This window comes from Lepisosteus platostomus, chromosome 4, assembly GCF_059453375.1.
Source record: "Lepisosteus platostomus isolate fLepPlt1 chromosome 4, fLepPlt1.hap1, whole genome shotgun sequence".
NCBI lineage: Eukaryota > Metazoa > Chordata > Actinopteri > Semionotiformes > Lepisosteidae > Lepisosteus > Lepisosteus platostomus.
Window position 1 is genome coordinate 27,341,968 of NC_142614.1, and position 27,337 is coordinate 27,369,304.

At 40.2% G+C, this 27,337-nt stretch overlaps 1 protein-coding gene and 1 long non-coding RNA gene across 6 annotated transcripts in view; one reads left to right on the forward strand and one right to left on the reverse strand.

The window, feature by feature from the left end:
* Positions 1-319: 319 nt before the first annotated feature.
* Positions 320-6,242, reverse strand: LOC148673071 (uncharacterized). Its single transcript, XR_015935931.1, has 3 exons — positions 6,117-6,242; positions 3,127-3,268; positions 320-2,771 (listed from the first exon to the last, which is right to left on the reverse strand). It is a non-coding gene; the product is annotated as an uncharacterized LOC148673071 (long non-coding RNA).
* An 11-nt stretch (positions 6,243-6,253) lies between these two features.
* erbin (erbb2 interacting protein) overlaps positions 6,254-27,337 on the forward strand; it is a 130,159-nt gene continuing 109,075 nt past the window's right edge. For 2 of the 5 annotated variants that reach the window (XM_088629299.1, XM_088629301.1), the window contains exons 1-2: positions 6,254-6,842; positions 23,899-23,971. Coding sequence is in view for 2 of the 5 variants with exons in the window: in XM_088629297.1 (XP_088485423.1) it covers positions 7,752-7,828; positions 23,899-23,971 (150 nt within the window). In the remaining 3 variants the exon portion in view is untranslated. Of the gene's footprint in view, positions 6,843-7,638; positions 7,829-23,898; positions 23,972-27,337 lie in introns of those variants that run through there. The other 3 variants (XM_088629297.1, XM_088629298.1, XM_088629300.1) reach the window with 3 other exon arrangements.

Genomic DNA, 27,337 nt, shown 5'->3' on the forward strand with positions numbered 1-27,337 from the left:
GCCAACCTCCAGATCCTTCCAGCATATTACAGACAGAGGACAGCTGTGTCCCTCTAGAATATATTCTGTGCTCTGCCTTTAACCTTCAGCTACTTCCAGTGACAGGCAATGCTGGCTTGATGACGAAACAATAGCATCAAGAGAATGCTTCTTTCAGATCTTTGCATGAAATTAAGCGTTTCTAATTTTCTCAGCTCTCCTTGGGGTTTTCGCTCCAGATGGCTCTGGCAAGTGACACATTTTATCCAATTTTTAAAAAGCTGCTACTATTTTTCTGAAATGTAAAAGTTTAGATTATCAAAAAACTGCTCAATTGGAGTCTAGTCCAAGCCTTTTTAATTATTTTGTGAGCACTGTAATATACATAATATGCAATACAATTACAGCTAAATTCAAGAACTATTTTAATTTTGAATTACTGTGCCAATCTGCATAAATCAGTTAGAGGGTGCCCCTGTGTGTATGCACGCACTTGATTAAAATCCTTGTTTTTTATTGTAAAATAATTCACAGGATTGGTGTACTTATAGTAATATATGTGTAGATAAAGATGTCTTCAAAATTATAACAGCTGTTACACTGGAAACTACAGAATATGACAAAGTTTTTCTGCGTTAACAGATCAGGATGGAATATCAAAACATTATGCTAGAGTCTCAAGGTTCAGAAGACGGGATTGATAAATTTAAAGCTTAAAACTTTAAAGTTTCTAGGATGAGAGCCAAGGTGCAAAGGATTGAGCTTTACTTTCGCTAATGTCCTCTACAGCAAGACCAGGCACTGTATGGTGGCTGAAATTATCACTGAATCATTTTAAATGCCTGATCTATGACATCTTACAGGAGAATGTCTACTCCTAATGAACCTGATGTCAGTGAGCTTGGTAAAGTTAGAAACCTCCCTGTCAATTACAAGAAATGTCTATAAAAGCATAGAATGATACTATAATCTTGAATGTGTTCTGGCAGGTGGAGTTTTGTCTGTAATTTCAGGGCAATGTTTTTCATCACATCTGCACAATGCGATTTTTTTAGATTTTTTTTCGAGGAGGCTATCCATCCCGTAGAAAATTAAAGAGTTTAATTCTTGGGAGAAAAATATCCTATGCCAATAAATTAGCTGTTTCTGTGAAATAAAGAGACCTATCTGAAAGTTTAATAAATCACAAATATGGTACTGAGTTTGATTTTAATAGCTCAAATCTAGAATGACAATTAGCTCAGTACTGCAACCCTTGCGCCAATAAGGAGGCATGGTGAGGTCTATGCACATGTTCCTCCACAATGTGTACCACTGAGCCAGCTGTCATTTTTCATGCTGCTCCAGTTGCAGTCTGCAGCAACTCGTGTCAAATGGCAGAGTGATGATGAGATGTGGTCAGCAAGAGCTGCAAGATCTCAGCTATCAGCAAGGCCTGCAGCTTGTACACTCCCCTCTTGGCCAGCTGTGCGATGCCACATAGGGAAACCACACCCAGCTGTCTCATAAACCAGTAGTGAATGTTCGTCAACAGGTCACAATCCGTGGTCCAAACCACACATCTGTACTGTGTAAGCCAAACAGCTCATCTTACTTCTTCCTCATTTTTCCTTTGTTGCCTCTTTGACAAAGGATAGTGATACAAGCAGAGCAGGATTTAGGTGTTCGTATGCCCCAGGCACTTTTGCTCTGAAATGTGCAAAAGGAGGGGTAAATGCCAATTGAATTACGTTGATTGACATGATGCACTTTAAACTTTTCTAATGCTAAACCCCGTGATTGAGCGAGTCGAGCAAGTCAAGCGACCATCCCTTCGATACTTCTAGTTTCTAGAACAGCAGCTAGATAGCATATGATTATTAATTTGGAGCACCTATAGTCGATCGCAAGCATGTTGTTTCAGCTTGTTTTTCGTTAGTCACTAGGGTCTCCCTCCTTCGTAGGCCCTAGGCACTGTGCCTAATGGGAAATCTGGCACTGGATACACGTGTTTTCATACCAGACATTTTTGGCTTGTCATAAGTGAGTGATAAACATCTAAAAACATTATTGTTTTGTAATTAAAGAGGTAAATTAGAGGGCATTATAGTTAGGGGCACTGGGTTCATGTAAATGAGTTTATCTGACGTTTAAACACAAACGGTACTCCAAGGGGGTCACAAATGGCAAACAAACCCATTTCCACCATGTGCTGACTGGCACATACTACAGCACCTTCCACTCATTTAGGAATAGTTAGGGGGGCAGTTAGTACCCACTGACACAGAGATGCAGAACTGCTTTGCAATTTAGTCCTAAATTAACTCAAAGCTGAAGACTACCCTAAGGAATGGATTGCACAGTGTACAATATGTCACAAAGAGCTAATCAGGACCCTACGCAGACGATAGAATCCGGAAGGGAATGAAACAAACATGGGGGAGAGAGGACTAGGAACAGGGCTGGTAGATGAACTGGGGGGGCGCGTCGACGGTGCACTGGTGCTCGGGGGGCGTGGTCCAGGCGAAAGTCCAAGGGGAGTCCGAAGAGTAATCTAGAGTGAGCCGGGTGATCCATCCATGACAGACACAACAAAAGTTAAAAACCAGAGCGGGATCCGGTGAAGGGACAGGGAAATAGAAAGGGGTAATGGGGCCAGGCGCTCCAAGCCCCGGACCCAGATGGTCAGGACACCGCTGCGAAGCCTATACTGTCGGGCCACTCCTGGACCTGCTGGTAGGCGGGCTTCCGGGAGTCCATCTTCCAAAGCTGAGCCCAGACTGGTAGGAGCGTCTGGCTTTTAAAGGGAGGGGCTGGAACAGGAGGCAGGTGCAAAAAATCAACAGAAACAAAAAAGAGCCGAAGAGCCCTTAAGAGGAGGGACTTACGATCGTTACACAGTAATCATAGATGGGAAAGCAATCTTCTTTATTTTAACAACATTGTTGAAAATGTTAACTATTTCTTTGTAAGAGTAAGGACATGTCATAGGTTTTAAATAAATACTGGCATTTAAAAAAAATTAGAATCAACATTGCATCAACTCAATTTAGATTAGCCAAGGGCTTTTCCCATGGATAGGCTTGTAGCTCCTATCCACACAACTGCACACAGGGAAGACTAAGGAAGTGTAGGTAGATACATCCTAGCCATTTGGTTAATGCTTACTGATCAGTGCAAACTGGAGGAGGGGCACATCCATCTGTGCACCCACTTGGGGAATCCTGGTTCAGTCTCCTTCCGACATGACTCGGTCTCAGAGCTCAGTGGCCTTTTCAAAGGCAGAACGAGGGATCCAATACCTAAATATCTTAAGAGAGGTACAATACATGCTGTTCTGTTAAATTCTATTAAAAAAAAGAAAGCAGTTTTTTAGTATACCCAAAATACCCCAATTATTTAGGATTGTCACTGCAGTCTGGGCAACACCCACCACACTCCACTAGTAATCTTAATTGTGCACAATTCCCCAGAGAAGCACTGTCTCCAAGATGACTGAGCTTCACCCCAGCAATATCTGAGCCACAAAAGTCAATCTGCATTCTAAACGGGTCTTTACTGGTTGAGCAGCCAGTGTCATTTAGACCCATACAAGAGATTTATTGGAAAACTTTAATGTAAACTGTTTATCTTCGAATGAAAACGGAGACACTAGGGAAAGATCAGAACAGAAACAGCTTAAAAAAGAACCGGAGTTCCTGGCACTTTATGGAGCAGTAAAAACTAACGTGTCTCTCCGAGACTGGACAGTTTACTGCATGTATAGAAATCGGAGGGTTTTACAAATATTGACGTATTTTCCAGGATTAAGTCAAAATCCAATAAAGTTTTTCCTCTAAACAAACGCCCGGGAATTCCCATTTTGCAACCAGAACTAGTATTACACACATCCCTCGCTGTTGCCATTAGGGCCAAAAATTTCAGCTCGTAAATGGAAACGCGTAAGTGACAATTACTATTAAAATACAATGGGGGTTCAAGTCTTCGGTTCATTTCTAGTGCTCCTATCAGAAAACGAACCGACGAGTCTAGGTATTTTCCTGCTGTTTGTAAGTATTTTCGAACCATAAACTGCCAAGTACATTACAGCGGGAATAATTTACCAACACTTTTAATGCAAGCTGTTATGTTTAATATTAGGAAGCAATTATGTGGAAGGAAGATTTGCATGACCTATATAGCACAAATGAACAATACGATATGAACAAAATAACTGTTAGTTATACCTTGTACAAAGAATAAAACTCTTAATTGTATTATTAAGACATCAAGCTGTCTGGTGATAGACACCGTGCACGCATAGGGGGAATAATCAAAATTTAGTTCTATAGCATGTTAGACTTTGTGAACCGATATTATTTACAAATTATACATTAGAAATATTATCCTACAGCATATATGGTATAAGGCATTACAATTTCTGTAAAGAGCAGCCAAGAATAAACATGCTATTCTAAGAATAAGACGTTTAACTCGCACAACAAAAACGGGTCTGTGTACCACTTGTTTTAGCGAGTACTCTAAAGTAAAATAGTTTAACAAGGAATTAGTTAATATATTTCTTGGGATCTTTGCACCGTTTGCCTCCCGTCTCCGAGTTTTGGGGTACACCGATCTCGTTCCCATCTGTTGGGCATTTATTTGTCAAGCCAAAACGCGTGATAACCCCTTTCATATTTCTCCTTCTCTCCCAAAAGAAATAATCTTTGCAACCAAAATCTCTGATAATTGCGCACCTTTCGGATCGACGTCGTTTCTGTCGGAGGCTGGGAGACAGGGAGACCTCGATTAAAGCAGGGCCAGACTCAAACTATGAAACCAGACTCCGTTAAATCTAATGACTCTTGAAGGATACTGATGTATCGCTTGACTTTTTATAATAATAATAATAATAATAATAATAATAATAATAATAATAATAATAATAATAATAATAATAATCAGAGAGGAATGCAATAGACATCTGATACTAATTGAATCGTTTATTTATTTTATAGGCACGTACATGTATTTTATTAAAACGAATTGCAGCTGCTAGGAGTTTATCGCCCACTAGTGGCTGTATATACATGTCCTGACTATTTTCCACACATCGCTCTTTGAGAGACTTAGGTTAAACATAAAAATTGTTCGTTTTAAAAATAGTAATAAATTATGGAAATAATGAGCTGCGCCGTAAATTATTTATTACAATAGTTTTGCGTTTGTTTTAAAATAAAACAATGGTGCCATGGGATTTTTAATGACCAAGTAGTCAGAAACACTTTAACAACAGTTAGGATTCACGTCTTACAGCGGATTTTGTCATTTTGTGGAAACTCTCAATAGAGGGATGAGAGAAACCTGCTTGTCCACCAGCACCATTAAAATCCGCAACCTATTTATTCTTAGTTCAGGTGGGTAGCTGCGCCAGCATGCGTAGGCTGCAAAGGAACAAGTAATAGGTTTATTCTATGCTGAAAAGAGAAGAAAGAAAACACGTTTCGGCTGTGGAGCCTTCTTCGGGTCTCCCAGCCTTGCTGAGCTTCTCAGATTTGACATGAACAGGCCATAAAGTGGAATGAATACATCAGACCCTACATGATTAACAAGTCCAAGACAGAAGATGTAGATGGGCATCATCGTGTTTAGTTGGATTCTGGTCGATTGCCTTGATTAAAGTCATCCTGTTGCAAAGTAGATGCAGGTGTTTTGCCGTGTGATTTTTATTCACATTTCGTTTGGAAAAACTGGTGTGCACAAAAATACTTCAGCAGTGCCTCGGATAACACACGCTACTGTTTCACAGTCGTATATCGTTTTATTTGGATTGCACAACATGTTTTTAAATAAAATTTAACTATTTCATTATTGTGACATAAGGAAATAAAGTAAGGATGCCCAAAATCAAAACAAAGCGTAACACGCTGTTAGGCGACACAATTAGTCAGTTCCTGCTGACATTTCTAACTTTTGATTTCATTCTTACAGCAACTGAAAAGGAGGAAAACAACCAAACATGCTGTGTGTTTTGGGGGTCCCGCCTCCACACTGGGTATTGGCGGTCTTGGTTTATACATGGTAGATATGCAGCTAGCATTGGTTGTACTGTACTGTCCGTCACTATGTTACCTGATCTCGAAGTCAGACTGAAACCAATCAGCCCCAATCAGACTTACCTAGGCGTCTGGTCTGTTTTGCTGGGCTGTTGCTGTGCTCGGCTGGCTGGGACTTGATCGCTGCCAGAGCATGAATTACGCCGTACCGGAGTGCAAGTTGTGCTGCTTGCTTGCTAGCTCTCCCCGTGTTTGTGTGTGAATTTGTGGCGAATCTGTTTGTACATGTAGCCTTTTCACATTAATGAGAAGTTGGCGGGGGTGTCAGATTTGAATGCATATGGGTGCGGCGTCCCCTTTTCAGAAAAAAAGGCTTAACAGGATTTGTGTTCAAGCCTGGGGTTGAAAAAAGGAGAAATACTCGTCTTCTGGAGCTGCGCTGAGCGGTGGACATTTTTTCGCCTTTTGTATACTTGCGCTTTGTGGACATTTTGATTTTTTCTTTCTGATTGTCAGGCTTGAACTACTAAAGTTTTTTCAATTAAGGATATAAGTAATTGTATTTTTTTGTGCTACCCTGCTAACAGGAAGTTACTTCCCGAAGCAAAAAAAACCTAAAGTACACGAAATACAACTTTTGGCGAGAACACTGCACTTGGAGAAGAAGCACAGTCAATGTGATCACTGTTTTGAGAGCTTTAATGTCATATGAGTGGATGGATGCAGTAGAGGTTTTTAAGCTATCTCGCCTAAGACGATTTGCACCAAAGTAAACAAAACAGTGGATTTAAAACACTTTCGGAGCTGCAATTTCAATGAAAGAAGGCGTCTGGAAACCTGACGTTTAAGGTAACATATGTGTACCGCTGAGTTTGTTTTAATCAAAAACACTTAGAAGATGGGGGGGAAAATCAACAAAGTTTGTTCTAGATATCATTTGACCTCGGAAAACTCGGAAAGGGTTAAGGATCATTTTAACCCTGTTTCCGCCCGCCCCAGTAATGTCGTTGGCTGGTGTGTGAAATGGTGGTGGTAAACTTGAGCTGGAATCCGCAGCCACTGGAGGTTTTAAAGGGGGCAGACTGGAACAGAGGAGCTATTGTTTAACTCCAGAGACTCTGGACTGAATCTGATGTGACCGCTGTCTGAATGCTTTCAACGGGGGATTTTTAATCATCAGTGTATTTACTGTAACCCCCCTTTGTTTAATACTACTAGTATTACTAGCGCATCCCAAATGTAGTATCAGATGCGTCTCTATTATAAACACGTGAAAGTGAGGTAGATCTTTGGATTTTATTAATTTCTACCAGTATTTTTGTGTTTTTGGAGTCTGTGTAATTAGAAGGGTAATTCTGTATGGTTTTATTTGTCTCGGTTTGCTCGCCTCTATTGGTAGAACGAAACAAAGCCACAGCCACAGGAGCTGTCAGATATATTAATGGGTGTATATATATAATTTGCATAATACAGTACTGCTGTATTTTTACTCTGTTAAATTACGATTTACTCCTTTAGAGTACGTTTTGAGTAACCCCTTCCTTTCTGGTCTTAATGTTTTGTTGGAGAAATATGCGGAAATTTACAGAGCACCAATGCTATTTAAGTTGGCATCACTTCCTGTGTAGAATAATTTTGCCAGGTAAACCTTGTGTTTTGTTCAGATACGTCTGTCTGATGAGAGCTGATATTTTCACGTTTTAATAAGATTAGGCTAGGGATTTGGTGTTAACTGTGCGACCTCCTGTATTTGATCTTATGGTATGCAAAGGAGGAAATCTACTGTACGACTCGAGGGGCATAAAAACATCCCATCCGTCGTTTTACTTAAAACGGTAAATAAGAAGGAACTGAAATCGATCAATATGCTTTTGATTGTCGAACTAAATTTAACATAGATAAAAACATTTTTATATTGATTGGTTTATAAACCTGATGCTATTGTTGTTTTTTTTGCTAATCTGATCCTCTGTGGTTTTAGTTTCGTACATTTTTTTTTAATTTCGATTTACCAGCTTTGCGAAATTGTATTGAAAACCTCAGTAAAACTATCTTCCCCCTGTTAATCATGCTGGAACAGGATTTAGTGCGTCAAGACAGGTAGTAACAATACAAATACGATGAGCAACCTAGGATGGTGAACCAGTTAGCCATTGGTTATATGGCCAATTTGTTTTGCTTTGGAGCATATTTAAATTTAAAAAAATGATGTAGATGGTTTAAACTAGTGCTAGTTCATTGAATGCAAAAAAACCCGAGTCGTTAAAGAAGATCTACAAAGCCCTGCGGACGCTGTTTTTATTAGAGGACAGTGATTACACTATAGACGTGGATCAAAATGGAAGCTCTTTAACATCTTATTGATGTTTTTTCGCCATTTGGATAAGATCTAGTCATTTTCGTAGGTATGTGCACAGGTATAACCGGCTTCCCTTGAATTCGGTGTAACCTTGCAGCGGAGACGGAAAGAATCTGCTAAACTCGTTGACACAGGTGTTGGTGTGAGTAGTTGGTCTGCCTTTCCTCTTTTCACCGTCACAGGTGGAATATAGGGAACATTAGGCCACGAAATGGTTTCATTATTTTTCTCAGTGTAGATAAGTAATTATAATAGTAATTAGTAATAAAATAGAAAATAAAAAAATCAGTTCTTAATGCATTTATATGTAACGTGACGGTTATTTTTCCAGTATGCTTAAGTCTTCTTAAACTCTTTTTGCAAAGTAAAAAAAAAGGTCAAATGAATGTTTTGTTTGAGAAGGAGACTCGGTCACTGGGATGAGTCTTAAATGAAGACTTGTTCTTGTGGGCACTGCAGTGGTGTAGTGGTTAGAGTTCTATGTCAAAGCTCTTTGGATTAGGGTTGAATTCTGGCCTGGGGCTCTTTCTGTGTGGAGTGTGCATTTTCTTCCCATGTCATTACATGCCGATTAATTTGCATAGTTAAGTAAAGTGTGTGTGTGTGTGCGCTCTGTGATGGACTGGTGGTGGTGTTGGGGGACTACACACACTCAGTGTCTGCTGCTCCCAGCTGTCAGTCCTGGTCTAGGAATTACCTCCTTCGTTTGCTGTTTTTTTTTTAACTGGACTCTTGGGTATCCCCAGTGATTTGTGAGATTTGTAATCGGTATAAACCCTGTGCAAGCCAGCAGCCATATCACCCTGTGAAGCCAAGCAGGGTTGAGCCTGGTCAGTACCTGGATGGGAGACCTCCTGGGAAGCTGTGGTTGCTGCTGGAAGTGGTGTTAGTGAGACCAGTGGCCTTTCAACAGCCTCAAAATTGTCCACATGTATGATTGACTTGCACTTGCCCTGCGATGGACTGGCACCCCGTCTAGGTTGTACCCTGCCTTGTGCTCGTTGTTTTCCAGGTAGGCTCCTGCTTCCCGCGACACCGTAAGGTATAAAGCGGTTTGGTAAATGACATTACATAAACCCTGTGCTAATTGGTGCGTCTCAGGGCAGCGCTCAGGTGTGCAAGACGAAATCTAACCAGTCACGCTCAAGCAGAAAGAAGGAGTGGAGTCTCCCTGAGGCAGTTGTCCGATACAGCTTCATCCTTAATCCTCTGTCATCAATCGATTGCCAGTTACAGTAAGTGCCATTTAGTCAGAAATACGAGAGAAAATTCATAATTGGCATGTTGAGGAGAAACCACATAAAAGTCTGTGTGCTAGTGTTGGTGGAAATAATGTACTTTACAGTGTTTTTGAAACCAGCCTCTAAATTCTGGAACTAGAGGGCAGGTCTGTCATAATCGGGGTCTGTAACTGGTGATTAAAGGTCCAGTTGGAACAAACGACAGCAAACCCTGAGGTGTTGTGGGACGGAAACCCACTGATCTAAGGGCTCCTGAAAAACGATGGGTGGATGGTAGGAGAGCTGCTGGTTAAGGAAAAAGAGCTTATTCTCTGGACGGTTCCTGGTTCAGGCCTCATCTCTGCTCCTGCACTGATGTGCTGTGTGATCCCTTTTAAGCAAATTGCTGCTCTGTCCCTTTGTCCCATGGGGTGGGATGAAAGGTCCTTTTGTAAGTGATTCTGCAGAAGGTGTTTCTAGTAAGGTGAAAGCATGTTCACTTCTAATTAAGGAATTGATTAATCCAGTTAATTCATTTTCAGGCCTTACTAAGCTATGTTAGATAATTGTCACAAAAATTGCCTTTTTTAAAAAATGCTCAAGTCAGCAGCATTTTTTTTGTATTCTGATTTTGTTTCCGATCTTAAAATTCCATTGCAGTTGTCTGCTTTTGAATTGCAGCAATGGTGAGTGGTCCACAAGTGTATTCATTTCACAAGGCTTGTCGGTAGAGTTTTGTTGCTTATGATTATAAAAAGAATGTATTGTGGACCATACAAAAATGTGTACTGAACAATAGTGATTGTTATATTAGGTGCAAGTGACACAGAATACAGTTAAACTTTCAGTGTGATGTGAATTGCAAAATCTTTTCCTGCAAAATTAGCAACAGTACATGCTTGCACTAGTAACAAAGTTTGAATTGTGCCAGCAAGTTTTTTCCCAGTTACAAATGTGGATCAGTAGCTTTTAATAATTTTGTGGGTAAAAATTGAAAAGAGAATCCTTTCATTAAAACAAGCTCATTTTGTCCATAATCATTACTGGTGGTCTTATTTTACAGCTTTAGGTATTCAGTTGATCCATCCATTCTCTTACCGCTTCATCCAATTCAGTTCAGTTTATTGTCATATGCACAGGTGCAATTAAATGCTTATTTGCATGTATGCTCCAATACAAAGACGTTAAAGGAATCACCAAAAACATAAACACAGAGCAGCAGCCACAACAACAACAACAACAACAACAAGTTAAATAACATACAAGTTAAAAAAAAAAAGTCAGGCAAGCAGTGTGAGGGAAAAAAAAACATCAGTGTGAGCCAGTGGTAGGGGTAGAGTTCAGTAATCTGACAGCTTGTGGGAAGAAACAATAGGGGAGCTGGAGCCTATCTGAGTAAGCAGTAAGCAAGGCAGGGTACACCCTGGATGGGACACCAGTCCACTGCAGGGCCCACACACGCCGATACACACACTCACAGCAGGGCCAATTCTTCCAGAAGGTCTTTGGCCTGTGGAAGGAAACAGGAAAACCCAGAGAAAATCCACATGAACACAGGGAGAACATACAAACTCAACGCAGGCAGCACCCCAGAATAACCCACAGCCCCAGCGCTTTGAGGCAGCACCGCTAACCACTGCGCAATTGGGCTGTCCAGCTTTTGGTATTCATGGGAGTTTGAGTTTAGCACTGTGCCGATCTATGGAGAGGCAGGATTTAGGTTGCATTGTTTCAAACTTGGGGGTTGTAGAATTCTTTGATTTTATACATTACCGTCTATGTTGCACTCAGCTTTTGAATATTCTTAAAATGGTCTTGGTTAATTTTGGGTCATTTGCGATCCTCTTTACCCCTGCTGAATAATTGAAAATTGCTCTGTACTTTACGTCTCTATAAATAGTTTTCTTAGCTTACATTTTCACATGAGCGTTCATTTCATGTCAAAATTCCCATGTGAAGCTAAATGCTGACGTTTGGCTGATTGTTGCTCATAAAGTCCTCGCTTGGAACTGTCAAAGGAATTTGAGCGCACGTGATGAGTTGTTACAGTTCAGCCCCATTCAGCTGTTTTTAAGGACTCTTATAAAGTGTGTAACTGACTGAATTATGTGATGGACATTATTGGGTTTCATGGTGCTGTGGTGGATAGCACTGCCGTCCCACGGCGACAGGCATCCTGTGTGTGATTCTGGCCTTGGTTGCTCATCTGTATTAAGTTGGCGTCTTCTCCCCTATATTCTCACAGGTTGTCTGCAGGTCCTGCCTTTTCCTTTCCAAGGACGTGCACTCGAAACTGTAACTTAGCCTTAAGCAGGAGGGCTGGGGCCCCTCCCTGATGTAATCAATTCTGCCTGGCATAGTTCTGCTATGAGTAGCGATCGCCGTTTGGACAGGGTAAGCAACAAGAGAGAAAGAAGTTGTTTATCAGGCACGGTGGGGAAGGAAAGTTTTGAGTTCTTCGTGCTGAATCAGATCAGTACTAATCTCTCATTGCTACATTACAGTTTGAAACATACTTGATTTTTGCTTGGGACAAGGCTAGTTTCAGTTCTCTCTGCTGTTTTGCTTTGCCGCCTCATGACCAAAAATGCATGGGTGGGTCCTTGGCAGGGTTCGTGTTAAGAGCCGTGTGTGTTAATAACGATTTCAGGAAGAGACCCACCCAACTTACCTTTACATGAAGTGCTCCCAGGCCCTACTGAGGACCCTACTGTTATCTTTGTATTCACTGCTTCCTGTGTTTGCTTAGCCAGAAATGCCCATGGGCAGGTCCTGGTGTAAACTTATCTGTGGATTCACCCAGAGGAGCAACTAGCGTTTTCAAAATGGAGTTTTGTGATAAAGAGCGATAGATTGAAATGAAACCTGTAGCTTTGTTGTTACTGTATGTAAGCCAGAGTGTCAGTGCTTGTTTTTTCCACTACCACCCCTTCCTTTGTCAGCACTGATTTTCTGTGAGTGACTTTGTGGACCCTGCTAAACATAGTGACCATCCTAGATAGACTGGCTAATTTCTCTCGTTAAAACAGGCTTTGGGGTCACTACTTATGTGCGGAATGTAACTTTTCTGTATTTAGGTCTGTGAATCATCTGCCCATCCTGTTATTTTGGTATGGTAATAGTAAAGCACATGTGAGTTAGTATGAGTGTTTTTTTTTATCAAAGAAGACATTGTATTTAATGCTAGATTTGAAGTGAGAGTTCAGCTAAGCTATCATAGCTCTTATGTAAGTGGCATTCAAATGGGAGCATTGGTAGCTTAGCTCAGCTAGTGTTAAAGAATTCACCTTTATTAATGACCAAGGTAGAAATGTATGAGTTATCGGCAAAGAAAATAATGAAATTTCCGTTCCTTTCAGTGCTGCTTTTTGTTACCACGGCATTAACTGACTCCCGACCTCTGTAGCGAAGTGTTCTCTGTTCTCTGTTCTGTAGCGAAGTGCTTTCTGTTCTGTTCTGTAGTGTAGTGTTCTCTGTTCTGACAGAGAACACTGGTGTGCTAAATCACATTGTGATGGGCTTGTTAGTTCCAAAAGACTGAAGCTTCACTCGCGAGAAAACTTCCTTTATTTTGGATTCTGGATTTACTTCACACAGAAGAGCAGAAACCTGTGCCACAGTTTGAACAAATGGTAGGAAAAAGGGTTCTTAGCTCTGGTTTTGTAAATCAGCAATAATAATTAATTTAATGATACTCCTTATTTTTATAGCACTTTTCTGGACATAGTGCTTTACAGGTAATGGGGACTCCCCTCCACCACCACCAATGTGTAGCCCCCACCTAGATGATGCGACGGCAGCTAAAGTGTGCCAGGAGAACAGAGTAATAAAACCAAATTGATTATTGGGAGGCCATGATTGGCAAAGGCCAGGGGGAAATGTGGCCAGAACGCCCGGTAACTTTTCAAGAAATGCCCTGGGATTTTTAATGACCACAGAGAGTCAGGACCTTGGTTTTACGTCTCATCTGAAGGACGGCACCTGTTTACAGTATAGTGTCCCCGTCACTACACTGGGGCATTAGGACCCTCCCTACCCTCTTCCAGCAGCAACCTTGGGTCTCCCATCCAGGTACTAGCCAGGTACTCACACCTGCTGAACTTCAGTGGGTTGCCAGTTGTGAGTTGCAGGGTGATAAAGCTGATAAATTTATTGTTTTTTTATTGTTAAATCACTATTTAAGATTTTACAAACAGAACTTATGAGGTGTGCTTCTTCTTAGAAGTCCACAATAGAGCTCACATTAGTGCTAAAGATGTGTTAATATGACCTAATACACTGTAGCTATTATGTAAATAAATAGCTACAATAAAGAAATAAAGTATTACAATAATGTAATAAAGAACAATTTATGTAGAATGTGGAGCAAGCACTGATAATATCCGTGAGCTGGGCTGGAGTTATATAGAGGGCAGTGTACAGAAGGGCAGTTACACCTGGGAGCAAAACCATCTCTATGTTATAAAGAGTGGGGAAGTGTTCAGCTCCACTCTAGAGTGGCAAAATGGATAACAGCAGACCCTTTATAAATTTGAAAAGACTACGTGCTTGGCTAGTACTGGTGCAGCAGTGGTATGTATATAAAACGGATGGTAATTATCAACAAAACCTATTGGCAGCCAGCAAACAAAAGACATCATGCTAATCAAACTATGGTATTTTAAAAACTTAATTACACAAAGCAGTTCGGGAGGTTGACATTTTCCGGAGTCCTGACCCAGGCAAGATCAGGAATGTCCTAAATGTCACTAACATTTCCCCTTGTGATGATGTAGTCAAGTAGAGTAGCATGATGATATCATGTTGCACAACACTAATCTTTTGTCAGACCTGATATGTTGAATCAGAATGTCAGTTTCCTGTTTGTGGTTTGTGATAATTGAATTACCTGTAAAAGTTTTGCATATGCAGTAATATTCTGCCAGAGGTGGCTTGTGGCATGTAGATTTCTTAGTGTAGGCAGAGCAGTAGTTTTAACAATTGTCACCCCATACCCTTAGGATCTTATTGCTGGACATATTGCTCTCTGTAATTTAAAAGCCATGTCACTCTTCTCGGCAGCTCATTTAAGTAAAATTAAAACAGTCATTGCTTTGTTTGAAATACTGATGTTTTTATTTAAGAATCGGCATCACTTGTTTAGATGAAAGTGAAACTAGGTAAGGCAAAAACTGCTACTATTAAAAGCCTCAATATTGAAGAGAATTTAAAGGGACAAAGACTCTTTAGCTGCCTAAGGTACTTAACTCCCATGCAGAAGTTCAGTATTAAGGAATGCTCAGAACTTTTCCACATGGATTATTTTGTAAAAGCTGTAGAAATATTACCCAGCATTTCCATATTGGTAAAAGTCATGTGTCCAGTACGTTTCGACTCTAATTCCCCATAGCATTTTACCCCTGTACTTCCTGCTTTGTAAAAGTTGGGCACATCAGCAGTAGCTAGTTCCGGTAATATTTCTCTTGTGTTGATCTTCTGTCCTTATCTGTGCTTTATTATAGCTATTTATTACTCTGAGATACAGGATATGTTGTACATACTGTATGCTCCCTTAGCGTAACAGAGTCTGGAAGCACAGGAAGGAAAGGCTAGAATATTGCAACTGTAATAGGAAGGAGAGTTTTCATAAGAAAAGTGCTCTAGATGTCATTAGCAGGTACAGCACTGAGACAGTGGAAGGTGCAACGCCTTTCTGTATGGCACAGATTTTAAAAGACCTTTTCTTGTTGTGTATTCTATGGGTGTTTCGGCAGAGAAGGAAGATTCCCAGACGAGAGATATAAATTACTATGGGTCCTGACGGACAAAACAGAACAGTCTCAAAGTGATATATTGCATTTTCCAAGTAGGCTCTGCTTTTATAAAGGTCTGTTCCACGGGAAAGAAAATATTTAGATTGATTTTGCAGCCACTTCACACCAATGTGAAGTGAAGCTGCTCTTGAGAGTTTATCAGAAGTGAGGAATGGTTGTGTGACAAAAAGCGAATTCATCTTTAAAAAATACACATCTGCTGATGAAAGTGTTCTGGAAGGATCTTATCTACATGTTCTAGGTACTTTTAAGGTTGGCTACATGTACATGAGAAAGAGAAAAGTGTATGAGATTTGCATCTAGGAATGCATACATGCATTATCTGGTAAACTATATTTAAGATTTTGCTTGACTCTGCACGGCAGTCATGCAGGAATTGCTTGAACATGTTAAATAAGAGGGCAGTACGGTGGCGTGGTGGTCAGCATTGCTGCCTTGCAGCGCTGGGGCCCTGGGTTCAATTCCAAACCTGGGTTGCTGTCTGTGTGGAGTTTGCATGTTCTCACCGTGTTCATGTGGGTTTCCTCCAGGTATTCCCGTTTCCTCCCACAGGCCAAAAACGTACTGGTAGGTTAATAGGCTTCTGTGGGAAATTGGCCCTGGTGTGAGAGTGTGCATGTTTGTGTCTGTGTGTGCCCCGTGACGGACTGGCGTCCTGTTCAGGGTGTATCCTGCCGTGGGCACGTTGCTTGCCGGGCTCCCACGTGACCCTGAATTGGATGATGAATGGCTTAAATAAGAAATGCATAACATTTAAGTCTCCAAAATGTCTTCAGAGAGGTTTAATTCTTAATACATAGCCATACAGCATTGCAGCGGTATGGCTGTGCTAATCCTGAGCATTATCTCTGATTTCTCAAACCGGCAGTACAGTACAGTGGATTGATGGTACCACTGTCTTGCTGATGAATGGCTGACTAGCCTGGGTTTCCTGACTCAGCCTGGTGCAGTCCTTCATCTGTTAGCTGGGCTCTGAAAGGGATAGGGAGGAATCTGTTGTTTTTAACCATTAACGTACCTGGGTAAACTACTTTCTCAGCAACCGTTCTCGATTATAGTATTAATGGGGTTTTGTCCTAGAATGAATAATGCTTGGATTAGTGGAAGGTCATAATAAACACCTTTTTGCAGGTGCTTTACATTAGTGCTTGCTTGTATTGTGCTAAAATATTTAAGTTGTTAAATTTCTGTAATGCTTTGAAGATGCATCTTACAGAGATATCAGGAGTGTCCGCCATGACCTCTGATGATTTGTTCATTCTCGTGACTTTTTGCACTATTTCATATGGGATGTTTTGGAGAGGGTTATGAAAATGATTGCTTTAAACCAAAAATAGGACCAAAGGATCCAAATCATCATACTGCTGTGGTGGTATCTGGATAATTGTCTGTGAAAATTGGAGACCATGCAAACTGAAAATCAGACTTACTCCAGTTAATGGGAGTGTGGGCATTCAGCAGGGTTTGAAGTTATCCGATTTAAAACTTGTTTACCAAGTGCTTGACTTTGAAGTGGCTGAAAGGTGATAAATTGAGCTAAACCTGTTTAACTTGCCATGGCTTTCAACCAAATTTTAAGTGCTATTTACAAAACTCCTTAAATATCCTTTCCGTGAGAAATAACCCAGTATGAAAGCAAGGACTTCATAGGCCTTTACGTTGAAAATAAGAATCTGTTCAGTTAAGTGGAGAGGCCTTGTTGCTGGACACTTGTTTCTATATAAATATACACACACAGTCTGTCCTGCTGCGTCTGTGAGACCTGTAATGATAAGCCAGAATAGCATTTATAGCTTTTCCTTTCCTCATACTCTTGTTTTTCATGTGAAGTGCTTTTATATCAGGGAAAATTACATTTTTTACTAAAAGAGCGGCCGTACCAGTGGAGCAATAAAAAAAAGTAAAGTATTTCCAGTTCAGAAAGGCCCATATCTGAGGAGCATCCAGTTCTGGGACGGTACAGGGCCATTATTATTAACTTCTTCATGCATCTGTCTTGCGACCAGGGGATAAGGTGCAAACCACACCATGTCTTGGGATTCAGTGCAGAAAAAGAATATGGGCATTAGGCTACAGCTCTGGGGCCACGCCAAGAGCTGGGCTAACAGCAGGGTGAGTCATCTGTGGTCCCCCTGCCTGACGGTCATCCCTGAGACATCAGTTGGCAGGCATGTGCTTGATCTCTGCAGGAGGCTGAGTGCGGCTCGTGGGGCTGGAGATCAGGTTCAGTCAGCTACTGAACCAGACATTTTTCCTTTAATTTTCCAATGTGGAAAATTAAGTGGAACAAGTGAGTCGAATGCTGTACCTCCCTCACAAGGATATGCCTTTGAGCATATATTGCTCTGAAATATATATACTGTATGTATTGTTACTCATGAGTTAGTCCTAGATAGAGCACCCAGATGCATTGTGGGACTTAAAAGAATTACATTGACAAGCTGAAAGAACCAAACTTTTTCAGTGTTGAACAGATAAGATTACGTGGAGACCAGATACAAGAGTATTCAAACTCCTCGAAGGCATTGACAAAGTCAACCCAGTGGATGTCTTCCAAAACAGTGAAATAGGAACCGTAGAGACTACAAGGTACTTGGATAGGTTACAAGTGGAAACTATATGGAAGTGAATTTAAAACTGAGAACAGGAGGCACTGATTTATCTAGAGGGTTGTGGAAGTGTGAAACTTCCCCATGTTGTTGAAGAATCAGCAGATCTTTGGGTTAACTACCAAGCGGCTCAGATGAGCCAAAACGCCACATCTTGTTTGTTTCTTTATGTTCTTATGAGCACGTTTTCACTCAGTCAGCTTGTGCCAAGTTAATTTAGTGATATGCTAAGGTACCTTGATTTCAGAGCAGGTTCGCACCTTGTCTAATCTCAGTAGTGGTTTGGTATGCATTTTTTTTAAAGAACTGTTATCACTGTGGGCAGACATAATAATAATAATAATTAATAATAGATTATCCCAAGTTTATCCTCCCAGTGTGTCTGTCTGCTATACCAATCATGGGTTTTGTCACTTATAGCCGTAAAGTCAACATGTTTGTTTTTGATTAGTGTATGCTGTTAATCTACATTGGACACACGTTTCTGGGAATGTGAAGCTAAAATACCTTTTTCTGCTGCACAAGTGTGCTTTGCCAGAGATTCGTAGGTTGGTACAGCATCTGAATGTTCAAATATATAGATTCACTGCCGTTAATAATCTTCATGTGAAAATAACTGATCGCTTCATCTTTTCATAAAATGCTTTAAGTGGCACTTCCTTTCATGGTTATTTTTAAACAAGGTTTGTTGTCAAAATAGTATTTTTAAACCATAATACTAGTTAGAAACTGACTTGGTAGGCTGATAGTTGAATTCGCATTTAACATTGGATGAAATGTTCAGAGGTAAAAGTTTAACGTGCTGGTTTTCACCACTGTAAATGCACTCAGGTTTTGCTATAAAGGGTAAGATAGTTTATGTTGCCCCTCTAGTCTTATTTTGTATTGTCAGTACTGTTCTTTTTGCATTTCTAATTTTTTTTTTCTTCATATGAGATGCCAATACAGAATGACAAAGTTTAATTTAAGTGGATATGTTCAGCGATGGCAGTCTAGCAGGTTAATCATTAATGTAAATTGCCCTGTAAGCAGATGACATGAAGGAATGTAACCTGTTATTAAGTTACTTTGACTTTCAACTTGGGGTTTAAAGGAATGACTTTGCCAGGGTATCTTTAACCCAGGAGGACACATTACCCTACTGTTCAGCTTTCTATCTATTCTGTTTCTCTACTGGGCAAATTTTACTTTTTCATTTAAAAAGTTTTTCTGTGTTCTTCTGAGCCATGAGTAAATGAGCCCTGATTTTTAGATAGCCTTTTTGTTTTGCATAATTACAAACAGAAATTACCTGGGTGAAATTTACTTTCCCAAAATTCAAATCTCAACATTCATGATTCCTGTGCCTGAGCCAAGACGGCCTGAAGCACATTGATTTTTATGCTTCAGTGACCTACAGTCGGTTGTCCAAGGTGGAACAATGTGCAATAAAGGAAAAGCATTCTGTCAAGGTTTAAGGATGAGACCACACTGCCTTTTTAATAACAAACGCATGCTTTCAAATAAACCTGATCTGTTTATACAAGTATTCAGTACATAATACAGGGCATACAGCCTTCAATTTGTAAGTTTGCTTGCATGCAGTACCATGAAGAGAAATAAAAGACCTTGAGAGTGATCATGGTCTCTATAACATTAGAACTGAGTAAAAATAGTTTAGAGCAACTTTATATCCATCCATAAGATATTGATAGAATCAGTATCTCTTTATTTCCCAAGTATATTGTACAAGGAATTTGATCTGGTGTCTTGGTGTGAAAAACAGAAATTCAGTAATACATATTGTATTATTGACTCAATATGCAATACTTTTATGCTTCTTACAATTATTTTGACTGTTCAGGTATAGGGTGCTGTCAGTATGCACATCATGAGAGTGCTGTTGCATTTCACCATTGGGGTTTGTTTTGTTTTAATTGAATCAACTTATCAAAGCTGACTCCTATTTTATACCAATTAACGTTAAAGGAAATCTGTTGATTAACCTAGAATGTCTTCAAGCTAGCATTAAAGAGGGTAGAGTTTTGTACTGATTGTAGTTTTGCACTCTTTGATTAGTAGCGTGTTTTGGTAAGACATACAGTACTAAATGAAAGAGCAAGGATTATTTTTGTGATGTAGGGGGAAGGTGATGATGTGCTTTTGATAGCCTCTACTTAGGTCTGGAGGCTGTAGGTGTTTCGGGAAGGAATTTTGTCTTGTTTAATGATTAGGTTAAGATCTAGCCTGAGCTCCTTAAAATAAACTTTAGCTTTCCGTGAATGCGTACTGCGGAAGCTGTATTCTACCCTCTTTCCGGTGTCTCACTGGCTGAGTCTCATCGTAATCAGAAGGGTTTGTGCGCTAGTAACCTCGTGACTCCGTTTGATTCAAGCAGAAAAACTTAAGTCTCTTGCACTGCATTCACTTCACGTAATACCACAGGGGAAAAAATTACCAAATACAGTAATCCCATTATTATGTCTTTTGCTGCTTCTGTGCGTGGTTGACAGTAAATCGTTAACAAACTTGAGGAAAAAAATCAAAAGAACTGGGGCAGAAAGAAACCAGCGCCGGAGCTAGAAGCCAAATGCGTGTTGCGCGAATGCGCGCTAAAGAAGTCTTTCTGTCTTGCTAATCGTTGTTTTTCATTATCCAGCTGTGCCTCCTCAAGAAATTGGCTGACGCACGGGGTTAATTGCTTTCCATAGAGGAGTTCAATAGCGATTGCAGGCGTAGCCGCTATGCGGATTGCCTGTCATGTTCAGATTCATACTTTACTTTTGAGCCGCATCTTAAAAAAAAAAAGGGTCCTGCTGTGATGTAGGACAGGGCGAGAAGCATGGAGGCCAACCTGAAATGACATTTTAGGGACAGTTTTGTAAATCATGCGCTGTGCAGGCAGTGATTCACGGTAATCCATCCAGTTTCTGCGCAGCTTCCTGCTGACAGGTTCCGATCAATAAAGCGAACATATCATTTTGCCTTGTGGGCCAACAGTATTTTTTTAGGCAGTAGGCAAGAAGAGGAGTGCCACGTATGTGCTAGAGCGGGGCTATTGCTTTTTAAATAACATCAAAGGCCATTTTATGCATGCATTCTCTACTCGAACACATTTTGGACATCTAAAGTAAGCCCAGTCTGTTATGTGTTCTTTATGAAACTACAGTAAGTGGTTTCATGAAAACAAATATTGGGAGATGGAGTTGCCACTCCTTACAGAAGTCTTTTGGAAAGGCAAGTGAATAATATAGCATTATGGTGTAATGGTACACTTTGTGGTTGCTGGTGCCAGATGAAAAACGTGGTACTGACTGGGGAAAGTACACATTCTTATGGGAAAGGCCAAGAAACAGATGAAGCTCAGAGAAAACTATTCTCATTTGAGTTGTAAAACTATGGAAACAATTTGCTGTGGACTGCCCTTTTGCTTTTTGGATTTTTTTTTGTTTGGCGACTTACCTTGGTGGGTTGGTGGAAATGGCATGTTTTTATTGTTCCAGAAAGGGTAGGTTATTAAATGCAAAAGTAGTGCAATCGATTTCCTGTCCTCCAGCTATACCTTTAGATTTTGTATGACCTAACCAGGGTTTTTTTTTTACTCCTTGATGCTTCATTTCTTACATGGGTTATTTACAACAGTAATAAATTAAATGCCTTATGCTTTATAAGTTGAAGCCTGAGTGTTCTTCACCTCTTTTATTTTTGTTGTAAATAGAGCTTTGTTATCTACCTGTGTGCATTTCACAATAGTAGTTAGGTATAGAAACCTTGGCATACAGGCATTGGGAATAAGAAAATGATATAGCAGAGCCCAAAGACATACTTGTGGGATACATGATATAAATGTACAGAATAATTTGAGGCCAGAGTAACAGACTCTCAAATAGGGAGGAATATCCAACTCTGGTTCTGTAGGGTGGCTGTTTTTATAGGTCTCTGGAAGTCTTCAGCTTGTTAAGAACAAGGACAAACTTCTCATTAAACACGCCATGGGCTCAGATTGGTAATAAGGGTTCAGGCGGAAAGAAAACTCTATTAGCCCTCTGGTCCTCCTGTAGTATAGTTTTAAAACAGCACTTCTATGGCTGGGTATTCCCACAGCACATGGCAAGTCTTTCCTTCTGTCTGGTGAGTCTGTGTCTGAGCTCCCTGCTTTCCTTGCAAGTTCAGTCCTTCTTATTCCTCCTCAGCTTGTTGATCAAGATGAAAATTGATCGGGTATCACAAGTGTTCCGCGTTTACTTTGATTACTCTCAGTAGAACACAAGAGAGAATATTTGCAGAAATCTGGATCCTCGTATTTGGCAGTTTGGTTTTGAAACTCACATTTGCCTGTTGTAATTAGGAGTCATATTTTGTGTAGGGGATGAAGTCCTAATGATCATTCACACCTAATCAGTGCAAAACGGATGAGTTTTTTAAGATGGGGCCCCGGCATGTGCAGAATTCATTTCTTTTGGCATTTTAACATCCTACGTTTTTGTTAAATGAATTAATGAATATTTCAGGGACCATTAAGGTTTTAAAGCTTGAAGAGACTCCTGAGCAGAGCAGTAGGACTTTCAGCAATTTACCCAAGTGCCTACTCTAGATGTTAAGTTCTTATTCAGGAAGATTGGGATTTGTCTTATTATATGTCCTCCCAATTTGAAATGGCCAGTTGTTTTACAGCCAGGCTGTGTGGCGGTGATTCCTGTACCCACTCGGGAGTGATCTGAAAACATACCCACCTGCTCAGCCATTCATCATTTGACAATTAGTGCAAATCAGAGTGGACTTCACAGCTGGTTTGTGAGAGCTGGGAGAACCTAGATTAATTCCATCACTACAGCTGTGGTGCTTGAATAGCCTGCTGTGCATTTTCACTAGGATAGTCTCGGTCCCGCTCAACTGGTGCCTTGACTGAGGCTTGAACTGATGACGTCTGGCACTTGTGCGTTGAGCCACGTGCCCGTACTGGTTAAGCAATTAAAGAAGCCCTAAATAAAAACTGTCAAGCTAAATTAATTTGTGTGTCAGCTGTCTGCCTCTCCTGTTTAATTAAATAAGTCCTAAACTTTTTAAGTAGTACTTGACACAGTACATTATTACTGAACTATAGTATGTGTTTTTCCTTCCAAATATAAAATCAATTTTTGGAAAATGAGCGCAAAATTTAATCAGCGTGAGCTTGCTGGTTTTAAAATTAACAACATCCTTCTCAGTGCTATAGGGGAGTAGAATCCTTTAAATGTTTCTGAGCTAGAATGAATCCATAAATACTGAATGGCAGATGGCTAATCTCTAAGGCTCTGGAAGATGACAAAGGGCGGGCTATATTTCTGTGACTGATTAGCAATTATAATTCCGTTAAAGATAGAATTTCTCGACCACTTTCTTCTTGCAAATAGAAAGTTTCATCACGGGCCTCTTCTGTCCGTCAGTCATTGAGAATCTGAGCAATGGTACACAAAGAACCTTTTTTTTTTGGACAGACTATGGAAATATGATTCCTTTTTCCTGTAGGCAGTCTAGCAGCACGGAAAAACCATTGTCCAACATTATTTTACCACAATAAATCTGGCTATAGGCCAAACAAGAACCATCTTCAAACCCCACTTTCACACAGGCCTAGTCCTGGGTTGATCGACATTTTTGCTAATGGACAAAACACAGCCTGTTACAGCATTTCCTGAATTTTATCATTTGATTATTAGAGTCATACAAGTCAAATAATTGTAGCAAAGTTCCTGTTTTATTTATGATGGTAGTATTGCTGTGTTGTTATATAAAAAGACAGTTGTCCTTATGTGATTCATCAAAGGCAGTAAAGGATTTGGGTTCTGTCTGTAGTATGTGATATATGTGATGGAGAATCTAACTGTAACAGAATGCAAGTTTTTCTTTTCTCATTTTTATTTTCTTCACAATGTTTCTCCACAGTTTCCACTTGCTGTTCTTGGATTCATCTGGCCCCCAAACTGGACTTCAGAGAAGCTGGTTCATAAATGACAAGGTATTAAATTGTCTCATAAATCCATCAGCATTTTGCTTTTCTCTGGCATAACGTATAGAAAAGTTTAGTCCAGAGCAACTGCTGTAAATGTGCCTTGACAATTCATTTCAAATAAAATGGCCAGGTTATTACACTAATTAGTGGTAATGCAGGTTTGTGCTTTAAACAAATTGGTCTTGAAAATATCTGCCCTGCTAGTGTCAAAATGGCAAATAGCTTTGTGTTATGGGATTGAAAACAGGCTTAAAGTTATATACATCTTTGACATTGTACAGATCTATATTTGAGAGTAATGAGACTAAGACATTAACATTCTACATCTGTTGGTGTGATCTGCTGTTCCTTAAATGTTTTCCTTATAATAAAAAATATTTATGTTTTGAACACTTTGTGTCAGTATAAAGATAAATTGAGATAATTTTGAATTACTGTCTAGGTTTTTTTTTTACATTACATGATATTGAATATAATTTGCTAATATTGATCTGATACAAATGTTGTAGCTTGTTGTTCTTTCAAGTAATAGATTAAAAGTGTGGTGTACAAAAAGCCATGTTAGGTCTGACTGTAATGTATGCATTGTTGTGCGTGCTCCTTGTTCTAAGTTAGCTGTCACAGTAGGTTTGTTAAACTCACCCAAGTGAAAAGTCTTACTGAACTACAGTATCTATGGTTCTGTCATACTGAAACGTAAAAGCACTGCTGTCCTCTAGCTAAACTGACAGCACTGAAATCCTGAAATAAATCCTATGTACTCTTGTACTTCAGTGAAATAAGAGTGTAGCCTGATGGTTCAAGTGGCCAAATACGATTACAACATTCTGATTTAACTTTTTCAGAGGGACTTTGGGATAGGTGGCTACTTAAACCTTTGTGTACTGGGGCTAGCCAGTTTTGGTCTTGTAGAGCCAATGTCCGCAAGCTTCATAGCAGTTTAGCTATTAGCAACCGCAGTCGGTTTAATTGTAACACCTTAATAAAAATGCTGTTTTGAAGAGACTTAGAAAACCTTCCCGGTGCAGGATTGCCTAACCTTAGTAGGCCAATGTGGAAGGTGAAAATTTTGCTTGCTGTAGCCTCCAGGCTACAGCAGAAAGTGAGCAGCAGAGAGCCACTGTACATCAAGACTTTTCTGCCTTATAAAGATGTTGCCAAGCTATGTTTCTTTGTAGAGCTGTAGAAAGCTTTCACATCAAAACAAAAGAAAAACTATTTAAACCAAAAAGAAAAGAATAAAATCTCTTTTAAGCAAACTGAACTCCTTTCTTCGTCTGTGCAGACTTACCTTACTGTATCTTTTGAATTTTTCAATAACAGATGAACAGAGAGCCTGGATATTGATTCTTGTCTGATGCAGTGGGATTTACATAGACTACTGTGCTTGAAGGGAAACTGAAGTTAGTAAGAATAGTTATAAAAGTGAGGAGGCCATTTGACCATCTTTTGTTCCCTACTTCCCCAACCTTTTACATCAAGAATTGCCTCCTGTTCTCAGTTCTAAATCCTTTTCCACAAAGTTTCCAAATGTGTCCTCTTTTTCGTGTGAAACCAGATGTTCATTCTGAAGAAATCTGCTGGGTTGACTTTTTCAGTGCCTTTGAGGATTTTAAATACTTGTATTACTTTCCCTTATAGTCTTCTCTGTTCAGGAATTAAAAGGTTCAGTTCCTTCAGCTTGTCAATTTCGGACATTCTCTTCAGCCCGCAAAATGTATCTGGTTGCTGTTCTCTGGACTAATTCCAGAGCGGCAATATCTTTTCTGTAACATGGTGACCAAAATAGTACACAATATTCACATTGAGGCCTTACTAATGCATTATATAATTTTACCAGAAGAGGAATACAAAGAAATGCTCATTCTGTGACGTGAGTGTCAGCTTAAAGAGGCACAAAAGGCACTGCAGTTCCGTAAAGAAAAAGATGTGCTTGTTTCAGTGTCTCTCCTCTCTTCTGAAAGACTGAGTAGACTGGCCCTGGTGAGCTTATCAATGTCCTGCCACACCGTGCGCTGTGGAGTCCTGAGGCCCAGCCAAGGCCTAATGGATCTAAATTGGCTAAAGCTATGAGACCAGGCTGGAGAAGTGCAAGTCGGCCTAATCATGATGGGATAATGCCACGGCGATGAGGATCCTGTGTCAGTGGCAGATGGTGCATGTCTGCTAAGAAGGATTCCATCCCATGAAAATGTGTTGGCTGGAAGAGAACCTGTAATTAGCCGGCCCTGTACCATGCAGCTAACTATTTTCACCTTTCTAGGAAGATTTAAACTAGGTTTCTAATTCGTTGAGATCTCTGGTAATGATTCTTAGTGTTTCTCACCAATGAGTCTAGGGGGGGTATAGGTTTTAGAACATTTTTAAGGAAAACTAGATCCCTCATTTGAACAAAATCTAAAAGTGTTAGAAGGCAAACTTCTGGTTCATATCCTTCTGTCCTTCTGTAGTATTCAGACTGACTTTGAGGACTCAGATTAATGAGATTGCATCTCATTGTGCCAGAGGTGAAGCCCGCAATCCGACGGATGAATAGTCCTGCTGAGGAGGGCCCTCTATGATGTCCGTCTTCCAGAATAGAGAGTGCTTTATTGTAGCACACATGGTTTACTGCTTATGAGTTTCAACTCCACCTTTTACAACTGCATTATGACAAAATAAAAGCTTGTAAACCATTAACTTTATTGCCAGAACTGGGAAAGGACAGACCTGGAAACTGGGGTGGAACCCTGACATGTTTAAAAATTTTTAAGTTGACTATTTTCTACAAAATATATGCCTATGTATGCATCGTTTTAGGGTTAATGCACTCTTTGGTTTGGCAGATTTTTTTCCCCCTGATTACTAAATGCCCTTTCCTTATGCCGGCGTCACTCTATGAGATGAGTTTTTCCTAGGATTTTCAGTCGTAGCCTTCATTTACATAATCGTAAGAAAATCACAGTGAGTTGTAGAGAGTCGCAGCGTGTGTGCCCGTTACCGTCAGTTGTGTAGTGTGACACCCCCAGCGGCTCAGTCATAGTGCTCTTAATAGCCCCTACGACTCTCTGCGACTTGCTTTGATAGAATCAAACAGGTTTGATTTTTTTCGTAGCGATTCGCAAGTCGTAAGGGTGGGCTCTTGTGTCTGCGACAGTCAAAAGCCAATGAGCGCGCAACCGGAAGTACAGTTACATACAATGCATTTGCAAGGAAAAAAGGAAAGCGAGTGTTTTGGACTGTGCAAATGGAGGAGAGGCTCATCAAATTTTGGAGCCAGCACTGATGTCTGTCCATTATTGCATGATTGTCATTTTGTATTTGTTGTTTGTTTACTTTCGTGCGGTGCTCCTCCTCTGATTCCGGTGTGCTCCATGTTGATTGGCTGCCAAA